The following is a 13,181-nucleotide window of genomic DNA, read 5'->3' as shown; positions in this document are numbered from 1 at the left end:
AAGCATTTTTGAAAACCATGACCAAAGACAAGAAGCACTCATAACAGACTACACTAGTGAAATAAAGCACTTAAAACATACTATTTCATGCCTCAACACTAAAATGGACAAACAAAAAACCAAAGAACCAATACCCACTAAGAACATAGAAACTCAAACTGTGAACAATAATCTACCATCTTCCTCAACTATTGTGCTTGACATGGCAGAAATAAAAAACCAACAAAATTTCATAATAAGCAAAATGAACTCATCCCAAAATTGCACTTCCAAGCCATGCCATGCAATACTAAAGGAAGCATCAACTCAGACTGAATGCAATCAACCAGTGACACCAAATGTTATCTACAATTCAACAAATGAGCTGAATAAAATAAAGCTAAAGCAAGATGAAATGGAGCGCACCATTAAATTACTAGAGGCACAGCTTTGCAATCTTAACCCCAACATATCCGACTCAGTCAAACCACAAACAAATGTCTGTAGCATATCACTACAAGCAGCTAGATATCGCTCCCTTCAACAGGCCCGAAGATCACCAGACACAAACCCTGTATCCACTCTCTCCAGAAAATCGTGTGGAAATAAAAACTTTAGCACAGGTAGTGAATCTTTAACAACAGCAAAACCATCAAAAGTACAAGTAACAGAGCCTAAAAGCGATATGCAAAAAGCTAACAATCAATCTTTACCTTCCAATAATTTAATTAAAAGAAGCCCCCCTCAAGATGCAAAAATTAGAAAGCCCGAAAAATCACTAGAACAATTTTTTGCTGACTACATAGACCACTACAAAACAAAAATAGGGGAATGGGAGTCAGGACTAAAGAAAGGTACAGCACCAAACCCTCAAAATTTTAACTCCAGGAGCTCAACCGCCAAAGATGACAGTTACCACCCAAACAATCATCACAACAATATGCCGACACATAATTTTTTATCCCAGCGACGCCCCCCAAAGGAAGTACACAAGCAGGGAAAATTCCACAACACAAACATTCAAACAGTACCAAACCAAGTGTAAGAATACTCCACCAAAATACACAAGAAGTTAACAACAAAATAAATAGACTGATACATCTTCTAGAAACTTTAACACCTCCACCAAACATTGTCATCATAAGCGAACATGGACTAAAACCCTACCAAATTGAAAGTGTTGCACTGATACCTAGGTACCGCCTGATAGCTCATTTCAGCAGAGAGCGCTTCAGAAAAGGAGGAGTTGCAATATTTGTAGAGGAGAAACTAGATGAATATGCAGAAGCAGTAGATATCTTTGAATACTGTGAAGAATGTGTATGTGAAATGGCGATGATAAAACTAAAAATCAACAAAACGTGTCTAAATATAATTGGAATATATAGATCTCCGGATAAAAACCTTGATGAGGCTCTGGAACTAATGTCGGCAATGATAGAAGTCAGCAAAGCAGAAAATAGTCCCATTATCATCATGGGAGACATAAATGTGGATATCCTGAAACCAGATCGAAAGTCAATCAAATTAAATGAAACCCTAGCATCTCATGGAATACAACGGGTCACTCTGCCACCCACAAGAATAACACCGGAATCTAATACTTCAATAGACTGTATCTGTACCAACCTTACAATGGAAGAAGTGGATATTCAAATTATTGATGCAAAACTATCAGACCACACAGCTCAAATGTGTTCCTTGATATTAGAAAACACACCAACAAAGCCTACTACTCTAAGTAGAGATCTTCGACCACAAAGTCTACAAGACCTTAAAATGACTTTATCAGCGGAAAACTGGGAAGATGTTTTCAGTGCCCCATCAACAGACGAAGCATATAACTTCTTCATTAACACTGTCACTTGAGCTCTCAATGCAACATGCCCCCTAAAAACCAGGAAACTTAAAAACAAATGTAAACCAAAACACTTTGCTGACCAAGAAGCTATCAGACTAAAAAATTGTTATAAGGAAGCACAGGACAAATATAAACAAACAGGCAACTACATTGATAAAGAAAACGCAACTCGCATAAAAAAAAACCTATGACCAGAGGCTTAAAACACTAAGGCAACAAACATCTGCTGACTTCATTCAAAGGAATGAAAATAAATCAAAAGCGGTATGGCAAGTGATAAATACCTCACGGAATAAGAAAAAAGACTGCTCTGCGCTCAAGTTAAAAGTCGATGGGGACCTAACAACAAACCCTCAAAAAGTAACAAACTGCTTAAACAACCACTTTGCAACCATTGCGGAAGCTACACTTTCAAAAACATCTCCTCTAGATAAAAAGACACCCCTGCTAGGTCAACAAACAATAGCACAACATTTCTCCACCATTTCACAAACAACCAATGAAGAGGTAATGTCCATTATATCAAAATTAAAGTCAAAAAATTCAGCAGGAATCGATGAGATCTCTTCCAGAATGCTAAAAATATGCATGAACGAGCTGACACCCCCTTTGGTCTCAATTTTTAATAAATCATTTAAGCAGGGCAAATTTCCATCAGGAATGAAAGTTTCAAAAATTTACCCAAAGTATAAAGGTGGAGACAAAACCATACCAACTAACTACAGACCAATCTCCCTCATCTCAACCTTTTCTAAAATATGTGAAAAAATCGTTCTTTCAAGGCTCCTAGATCACTGCTCTCAACATGACCTACTAACAAACAACCAACATGGATTTCAAAAAGGAAAGTCAACAACTACTGCCATGATCAAGCTGATCGAAACCGTGATTGACAGCCTTGAGGAGGGTGAACTACAGATGTCAATTTTTCTGGACTTCAGCAAGGCGTTTGACTGCCTTAGTCATAGTCTTATAATACAAAAACTGGAGAGGCTAGGTGTGAACAATAGTGCAAAACAATGGTTCAAAAGTTACCTACAAGGAAGAAGACAACTTGTTGAAATAAGACATACAAGCAGGGATATCACCTCAGAAATTAGATCAGACCTACTACCCATAGACAGAGGAGTACCACAGGGATCAGTGATGGGTCCAGTCCTATTCATCTTATTTATAAATGACATGCCACAATACCTTGGTGAATACTGCACACCCTTGCTTTATGCCGACGACACTACACTGCTCCTAAAAGGGAAGACATCGGACAAAATTGCGGTATCATCCTACACGGCCTTAAACATGGCCTATCAGTACTGTTATGGCAATGATCTGGCAGTTAATCCATCAAAAACAAAACAAGTTGCATTTGGAAGACGAGCAGCAGAGGTACCTGTCCTTCCTGATATAGAAGCAGATTCACAAGCAAAGTTCCTTGGCATAATACTGGATGAAAACCTCACCTGGACACCACATCTTGATAATATAAGCAAAAAACTGAACTCTGGCCTATATGTCATTAAACAAATTAAAACAATCAGCGGCAACCAAACTGCAAAAACTGCCTACTTCGCTATATTTGAAACACATCTGCGATACGGACTAATAGTTTGGGGCACATCCGCTAAAAATTTAACAAGAACTCTCCTCCTGCAAAAAAAAAGCTATTAGGGCTTTATCTGACCTACAGAGTCGGGAATCATGCAGAGAAGCCTTCATAGCTCAAAAAGTCCTAACTGTGGTTGCGATGTACATTCAAGAGGTAATTCTCTATGTTGATGGGGAAGATCTACCAAGGCTCAGCAGCACCCATGAACATAACACAAGACATGCCACGAAGTACATCCTACCAAACCACCATCTCTCACTGTACGAGAAAAAACCTTCGTATATGGGTAGAAAGCTATTCAACCACCTCCCACAAGACCTCCGTTCTAAAAGGGGCAAAGCGCTGAGGACTTCGCTGCAGAGGTGGCTCTTGGAACGGCCCTACTACAGCCTGGAGGAATTCCTACAAAGACGACTTTAGACTGGCATCTATCTTTCAATTGTATGACACTATCTGTAATCTTAATGATGACAAATAAAGATGAATCTGAATCTGAATCTGAAGTACATGTTTTAAACTCTAAATCAAGGATATTGTACGAGTATTACCGCATACAAGGTAGAGTCAAGGTTTCCGGAATCGATTTAAATATACAACCAGCATGCTCACCAATGGGAAATTTGTTTTTCACCAATTGGTACTACTCCAGAGGAGAGAATATCAGTAGTGTTGGTATCACACAGTTGCCATTGTTTACTGTGGTGAGTGCTTGCTAGTTAACCTATTCGATTTAAAAAAATATAAATTAGTGAACAGAAATCAAACATTCAACTTTGTGTTTTGCTTCGTCACCTAGTGAGACTCTTGAGTTTTTAATTCATGCTTACAGAGACAATCTAATGAAGAAGAGTCAAGTTCATGAATGACACAAATTTTTTCATGAAGATCTTGAAAGTACTGAAGATCACTCTAGTGATGGACGATCTTCAACTGCAACCAGTGATGTAAACATTGAACAAATATGGCAAGTTGTAAGAGAAAACTTACAAAGTTGCATTTCAGGTAAATTTATCACATGTTAATGTCTACAGCATCCATCATGACCATTTGAACATGCATCGAATTTGTTTGTCAATGGTTCCAAAAGTGCTAACTGTCAAGCACAAAGAAAATTAAATGTTAATGGATGGTGAGTTAATTGACATTGCAGATGCAGACCCGGAATTTTGGAAAAAGAATCAAGTATCTTTTAATGTTGTCCCACAAACAATATATTGAGAAAATCTTAGTTGTCTAAATATCACATAATAGGCTTCGTAATGTATGCCTAAGCTAAAAATTACATACTATCAATTAAGTACAGTGAAAAGTACAAGTCACAACTCTTAAAAATAAATTAAAATAATAAGTTGACAGTACTGCTAGATAACATTTCTTCAACAGAGTAGAAGGAATTTTGCTTCAGCCACCTTAAAGTAACATTTTTGAAACTTTGTAACACTAACATTCCTACAACCTAATGGTAACGTGTTGAACAATTTTATACCAATATTACATATGTCGGGTTTTGGTTAGCCTAGCACATCCTAAATCTAAGAGATCCAGGTACCTTGTGGCATAGTCACGAGCAGAGCATTTCAATTGAAATTCATCACAATTTCAAATTAATAAATATTAAGCACTGTGAGATAAAAATACAAGGAAGAGTAAGTACACCATTTTCTACAAGAAAAGGTACACAAAACTCCAAAACTAATATTAAAAACAGTACGCTAAGCTTTCTTTTGACATATGAAGATATCCTTAGCACCATTAGAATTTCCCCAGAGCAGGGTGCCATACAAAAGGTGGGAGTGAAACAGAGCAAAATATGCCTTAACAACTAAACTAGAGCTAGTACAGAGTTTAAGTTTATTTAATAGGAAAATTACTACTGATAAACGAGTACAAAGAATATCTGTATGTTTTCCAGATAATTTTAACATCTAGATTAATTTCCAATAACTTTACTGACTTGATGTTATCAGAGTTTCTGCTTAAGCTAAAAACGATATGTTTCGTCTTACTCTCATTCTCATGTAAGCAGTTAGCAGCAAACCTGAGGTTAGATTTTTCCCTCATAAAGCTCATCATCACAGAATTAATTTTAGGAAGTCTAGGTGAACACATTAACATGGTATCGTCAGCATAGAGAACAATCTTTTTAGGCATGACATTTCAAAAATCATCAATAAAAACGATGAACAAGAGGGGGCCCCGGACAGAGCCCTGAGAACCTAGCTTGCCACCCGTCTAAGATCAGATCTCTGTTCAACTGACACCTATCTGATAGATAAGACATTAACAGTGACAGCTCATTGCCTTCTATTCCATAATCTTGTCAACTCATCAACTAAACCCTGATGAGGTACAATATCGAAAGCTTTGCTAACGTCAAGAAGTACTGATTTATTCTCTTTTCAAAACCCTTTATATTAAAAGTCACAACAGTTTCAACAGCCCTGACAGTACATAAATCATTTCTAAAACCAAATTGTGCAGGCAATAATAGATGATTTTGTTCAAAATAATACTCAATTTGAGACTTTAAAGTTGTAATAGATGATGAAACCTGGTTTTCTATAGAGGCCGTGAGAAACGAGGCGGTCCCTGACCTTGAGCAGAGAAAGCAGTTAGAAACCGGATTTTCAGTGGTGGGGACGGCAGACGCTTAGTCCGCTGCTATCTCTTTCGCAGTAAACATCGTGCCATACGCGCCTTACTAAAAACATTATTTCTCGTGATATATACGTGAAGTGCCAATTTCATAGTATTTAAGTACCGTAAGTTTAGTAAAACGTGTTACGTACCGTTATAACAGTGTTTATTTTACAATTTATATATACTTAGTAAATATTTTTGTTATAAATTTGTGAATAGTGTCGAGATGGGTGACAACAGAAAAAGCAAGGTCGGTGGTAAAATTTTACACAGCCAAGCTAGAGAAATAATTTTTAACTTGTACACTTTTATGAAAAGGGAAGCAGAACAAGGGCCAATATTATTAAAACAAGTTCAACAGCGTGTAGCAGAGGCCACAGGAATTTCTAAAACTAGTGTAAAAAGAATTGTGAGTGAAGAAAGAACCGCGCCGAGAAATGGTCCACGTTTCTCAACTCTCAGAAAAACATGGTCGAAAAAAATTAAAAAAACAGCTGTTGACGACTTTGACAAGACTGTTATACGGCGGACTGTTCATGAATTCCACAGAATAGACGGTCAGCGACCTACCCTAAAAACTCTTCTTCCGGTATTAAAAGAAAAAATCGGGTTTAGAGGAGGAATATGGACTCCGAGACAAGTTCTCAAGGAACTTCAGTTTAAATGGAGAAAATCTACAGATAACAGAAAACTTTTAATAGAAAAACACGAAATAAGAGAACACAGAGTTCGTTTTATTAGAGCTATAAAACGTTACAGAGAAGAGGGTCGACCAATTGTTTATACGGATGAGACTTATGTCCACGCTTCGCACACAAAGCCCCACTCATGGTCAGATGGCAGCAACAAAGGCCTCTTAACACCTATTTCTAAGGGCGAATATGGAATAATTGTTCACGCAGGTAATGAGAACGGATTTATCGACAATGCATTGTTGGTGTTCAAATCAGGCCAAAAGTCAGGTGACTATCATGATTGTATGAATTTTAAAAATTACAAAAAATATCTGCAAGAAAAACTTATTCCAAATTTACCACCAAAAACCGTCCTTGTGATAGACAACGCATCATACCACAATAAACAACTAAACCCCGCACCTACCAGCAATTCCAAGAAAGCAGAGATAATTCAGTGGCTAGTTAACCATAACATCCCGTTCCATGACAAAATGCTTAAAACAGAACTCTATCAGATTGTGAAGCTTAATAAGAACCCGCACAAAATGTTTGAGATTGATTCCATACTTGCAGAACACGGTCACTCCGCTTTGCGCCTCACTGATAAAAAACCACGTTGCCCTGAAAAACACGACCTTCAAATTAAATGACTGCATCAAGCTAGTGAGAGAAAAAGTCCAAGATATTACAAAAGAGGAATGGGCGAAGAGATGCCAGCACGTTATAAATATTGAAAAAAAGTATATGGAACATGAAGTATCTATTGATGACATCACAGAATCTTTCATCATAAATCTAGAAGCCGGCAGTAGTGATGACGACAGTGGAAGTGACAGTGAACACTCTAGCCATAGAGAAGACAGAGGCGGTGAAATGAGTGGAGTGGAAGTGCTTGAATAACATAAATGACAAGTAAGTGACGCAATTAATTTATTTGCTTATTAGGTTTAATAAAGAATATTTTATTTTGCAATTTTAAGATAATGAAACGTCAATAGTAAGTATTGATAATAATAAATATATAGAAAAATACAGCAAGTCTCTTTCATATTTTTATGATATAAAAATAATGTACATTAACTTTTCATGACAATATAAACTAATAACATACAGTCAGACAGACAATATTATATATTTATGCTACTAGCTAACGTGTTGCTCAAAATCGAACAAAAGTGAAATGTGTAGTTAAATACTAAAAACCAAACATTTAGTAAACAGCTGTTAAATTGTAGTTAGTAGACATCGATATAAAAATTGAATTTAGTTTGATCCAATGTCGAAGGATAGCGTCACTGTAGACCTTTACTGTATTAAAGTGATACTGTGATACCCGTACTGTTGTTAAAGTTCTAAGAAGTATTAGCAAATCTAGGTAAAGATACCTTTAATTTGACACCTCAAACGTTAATATCTATCAAGCCGTTATCGAATATTATGATTTCTTAGAAAAAACCCCTAGCGTATCAATACAACGCTCCTACTGGGCTAACTTTTCTTCCTAGAGTAGTACATCACTGGGCCGCTATCATACACTTCCCCTCCACTGGCGAGCTATCCCACCATTACCCGCCTCTTCCCCTACTCAGGGCTCAGCTCGTTACTCACGTCCTCTATCACCCTCAATCAAAAAGTCAATCCTCTGAATGGAAAACTAAAACAAACAATCTCCAAGGAAAGAGAGATTTGAACAACTATATGAACGCTGGGGCAAGTGTGTTGTTGCAGGAGCGTATTTTGAGGGAAAGTTTTTAAATGTGCTCAATAAATATATGTATATATAAACCAATTCCAGGAACTTTTTGACTACCTCACATATATCTCTTTTTTCTATTACGATCAGGGCTTATTTCACACTCTAAAACTAGAAGATTATTGTTACGCGCAAACCACAAATATCTCATTTCCCACTTAACTCATTACTTTAAAGATGAACCTACCTCCAAAGTGTGCATTATACTTTTCACTTTTTCTTCATCCACTTCAGGAGGAAATGGTCGGATTATGACCCGCATAGGTACTTTGTGAACCTCTGCTATTTGATGAGAGTGTATGCTTGTCACTTCCGAAGCCATGGCTGAAAAAAGATTACTAAGTGAATGGTCTGGATTGTTTTCAGTACTTGAGCATCAACATTTCTATAACAGGTTACATAATAATCCCATTTTTGGCTTGCTGAAAAACCTATATGATCTACTGTACTAAAATCTTATACTCTTTGTAGTGTATCCCTGCTGTTTAGAAATCTTGCCCTAGTTCGGCATTGTCCTGACACCACATTATGCTTTCATGAAACAGCTTCGTACATATTACCAAAAGAACAATGTTAAACATAAAATAAATGTATCATTTTTAAAATAGCACTACTACACATTCAAATTCTTTGTTTTTATATTGTAACAAATATTCCTTTTTTTAATATTTAAAGAATAAAGTAAAAGGAATAGTGATTTTTTTTAAATAAATAAAACATTACATAATTAAAACCATTTGGATACATATTAATCTTACTTTTAAAATAAGATATTCTATCATCCATAATTTAGAAACAAACATTATTATTAAATTTGTATTCTGTTTTGAAATTTTAAGACCTATTAATGTTATACGATTCAAATTAAACATTAGAGTAAAGTTCGAGAACCATCTATCAATTGCTCTGAAGTCTTGGAAATAAGTGCTTATGGCACCATCAGCAACGCTGTTGATTGCTGATAACTTATATTTCTTTACATTCTAACAGCTTCTTCTTATTGGAATACAATGCTACTTTATAAACCAACACTCCAATAATTATGAAATTTTATTTTTGTGAGGCCTTTTGTGTTCAAGGAACATATCATCAGACCCCACATAACTGAAATAAAAATGGTAAAAGTAATAATACAAACAATTTAGACTTAAATAAAAACACATGTCATTAAAAATGTAAAGAGATAAAATTTTAAAGACCAGGAAGTATGTCTACTGTATATGTAAAAATTTACATTTAATTAGATTAAAGACAGTAAAGGTGAATTTTGAAAAGGTCCAAGCTCATTTTATTTACTATCATTTTGGTTCTTCTGTATAAAAATCTTTTCCTAAGCCTTGAGGAATTTGTTATTTTGGATTTATTTTAATAATTTTAGGTACTTTGGGATTATACCGACCACACCAGTATGAAGAACACAAAAATATAAATTTATAGAAATAAACATGATAGAACAAAAAACAACTCTTCAATTACAAAATTACAAGCATTTCCAGGTATTGTGATCGGTATTGTTGTCGCTGTTATCTTATCTTTCTCGAGAATCCCGATTACGGCAGGCCGCGCAGCATCACATGATTTGCACGGTACATAATTGCCTTTCCATTACAATTCAATTTATATTTCCTGATCAGCCCCTCTATAATTTGATATTTTACTGATAGGTACTATCTCGAGGGATGTTTTTCTTGCCTTGACATCAGCGCGGGGCAGCCGAAGCCTGCGCTAATGGCCGGAGGCACTCGCATTTTGGGTGGCGGAATGTGATCAAGAATAAAAACAAGTTTTTAGTGTTTTTTCAATAAAGAGTTTAGTTTGATAATGTTTGTTTTTGTTGAATTTTTGTGTTTGGAGAAATGTAGAGGTAAAACACGGAAGTACAACAAAGCGACGCACCAGCTGAACGGGCGGCGAGACTCTGCAATCACGTTATCTACTAGACCGCTCGACTTTGACCTCTGTCTGAGGATGGGGAGGGGTTTGCGATAAGACAATTCCTGTTTTATATTGACGAAATATTGTTCTACGCTAATCTAGTAATCAGTAGAAGCAAAATGTCGAATAACGATTCATGTCTGGGTGTGGTCGGTATAGTCCCAAAGTACCTAATTTTACTTGTGAAAAGCTGTGACCAGTACGAAGTACATGTTTTGCCAAGGCTGATCTTTCTTCTTGTTGATATTTCAGACATGCTTTTTGTTCCTTGACTCTCTTTTTTATCATCCTTTTTGTTTGACCAATGTATTTTAAAATACAGTTGTCACAATTAATTTGATTAATTCCAGATTTTTTATCATCATATATTCTGTTCTTTGGATTTCTTAATATACTTTTTAGTTTGATTTTAGAATTTGAGAATACATTAGAAGTGGCATGATTTTTAACACTTTTTGTAATTTCTGCAGTTAAATGTTGTAAGAAACAGAGATCCATTTTTCAGGTTCTTTGCATGTAGTTTGATAGAGAATTGTTCTAGAATTTCTTTCAATAATTTTCTTTTTTATCATGTAGTCAATCATTTCAGTTTTGTAGCCATTAAATAATACAATTTCTTTCATTTTCTTTACTTCTTTTCTAAATTTTTCCCGTTAATAAAGGAGTATGTAAGAACCTGTGGATTAAACTGTGCTCTTTTTTGTGAAGGGGGATGAAATGAATCAAATAGGATAAATCTGTTGTTTTGTGTTGATTTTATATATATATATATATATATATATATATATATATATATATATATATATATATATATACAAGGTGTTTGAAAAGTCTGGGTACGGCTTAATATTTTACAAACCATAGCAGATAACATCTATAAACTTTGCACAGTGTCATATGGCTATGTAAACTATTTTCCTTGCTATTACCATGACAAGTGAAAGACAGTGCTCACTTAGTAGAGTTGAATGCCGCAAACCGCATCTCAAAAGGTTTATCCAATCAGAAATGGCGGGTTGTTTTAGGTACACATTGGGAAGTACATTATGCGCTGCCATTTCTGACTGGATCATCGTATTCTGATGCGGTAGGCGGTGTTTCACTCTACTAACTGATGTGTTTTCACTGACTTTTTTTAATTAGCAAATTATGTCATAAATTTATAACACAATAAATACTGATGTTTTTTTAGTTTTATTTTGTTGAAATGTTTAAAATAACATGTCCCTTTAGTGTGCTAAACTCTATTGATTGTAAGGAATTGTTTTAGTGTCAGTGGGATTAACGGCTGGAATAGTCAATCAAAATTTTGCCTTATTAACATATTCTGCTCACCCTGCTGAACAAAAATATTTATATATGGTTTTAGGGAGAGGAAATCACAAGTAACTATATATTTTTTAATAATTGAAATGTAAATGAATCTGAAAATTTAAAACGATAAACTCTTTTTATGATTTTATTGTTGGTAAAATAAGACCTGTTATTTTTCTTGTAATATAAGAAGTTTTTTTAGTATATTTAGTGTTAATATACCGTGTTTGTACAAAAAAAATATTTATAAAAATTGGCCAATAATAACGAAGTAATGACATTATAACCTTATGCAAATTGCTAAAAATTACATGGCACTTTTAAATACCCTTGGCATTATTGACTAGCATTCCAAAAAAATTTGTGGCACTAAGGGGTTAACTTGTTTTATGGTATTCTTATTATTTTGACACGGTTTTGTTTTGTAAACAGCTGTGCGTTTGTTTTGAGAACCTGTTGATTTCATTGGTTTATACTAATGAATGTTTCTAGGGTTTATGGATAAATGACACTTACCTCTGAAAAATGTCCGTATCATCTAAACGTCACACAGGCAATTACGCCAATGTAAACCTGAACTGACTAGACTAAGCTCCTTCTTGGTTCTCAATAATCAAAATTGAATTACTGGAATAGTGGAACAAAATAAAGAGTGTGGCACTTGCAGTGATGCAGCATGCAGTCTGGAATACGCGATTACGACTTGCGAGAAGTTACAATCGGAATGTTTCGATGGTCAGAACCGTTTAAATGCGATTCGAAATGTAAAAAAAATCACGTTTAAGTTTGCATCTACCTCATTTGTTTAATGATATCACTGAATTAATGCATTTAGATATACATTAAACACTGTAATTCATTAGAAAAGCAAGATATAATATTAAACAATTAGATAAAAAACTTCTACTCAATTTAATTCTTAACTGAACACTCATAGAATAAGGAGCGTTATTACTAGTAGCTTGCATATTCATAGTGGAATATTTTAAAAGTAAAAAAATAGAATATTATAAAATAACTACTAATGTAACAATAGAAGTTAGCATTTTATAATGCCTTTCAACCTGATTTAAAACGTGGTATCTATAAAACATAATACTGTTATACATAAATTATATAACTTTACTAATTACAAAACTAAAACGTATGATTTTTTATTCAAATTTCTGTTCAGAAAAACAATTTGATGTAAATATTTTAATTCGTCTCTCCTTTGTAATTAAAACAGTCCAGGAACAGATTCGCTTTGCTGGAACGAAAGTACAGTAGCATGAATTGAACGATTATTTAAAAAATAATTTATATAAATCTTTGAAAGTATAATAATATTCTTTACATAATTGAAGTGGAGTTTCTATTAGTTGCTAAGTTGCCAAGACTGAATTTGATATCAAATGACTTATTTATAAATTGCGA

At 34.7% G+C, this 13,181-nt stretch overlaps 1 protein-coding gene across 1 annotated transcript; it reads right to left on the bottom strand.

Moving 5' to 3' along the window:
* Positions 1-4,095: 4,095 nt before the first annotated feature.
* Positions 4,096-12,473, bottom strand: LOC124360930 (putative sulfiredoxin). Its single transcript, XM_046814935.1, has 3 exons — positions 12,282-12,473; positions 8,704-8,840; positions 4,096-4,167 (listed from the first exon to the last, which is right to left on the bottom strand). The coding sequence occupies exons 1-3, from the start codon at positions 12,301-12,303 to the stop codon at positions 4,159-4,161; spliced, it is 168 nt and encodes a 55-aa protein (XP_046670891.1). The 5' UTR covers positions 12,304-12,473; the 3' UTR covers positions 4,096-4,158.
* Positions 12,474-13,181: the final 708 nt, after the last annotated feature.

The sequence above is a fragment of the Homalodisca vitripennis genome, chromosome 4 (assembly GCF_021130785.1).
Source record: "Homalodisca vitripennis isolate AUS2020 chromosome 4, UT_GWSS_2.1, whole genome shotgun sequence".
In the NCBI taxonomy this organism is placed as follows: Eukaryota; Metazoa; Arthropoda; class Insecta; order Hemiptera; family Cicadellidae; genus Homalodisca; species Homalodisca vitripennis.
The sequence above is the reverse complement of the archived record's forward strand: the minus strand, read 5'-3'. Positions and strand labels throughout refer to the sequence as shown.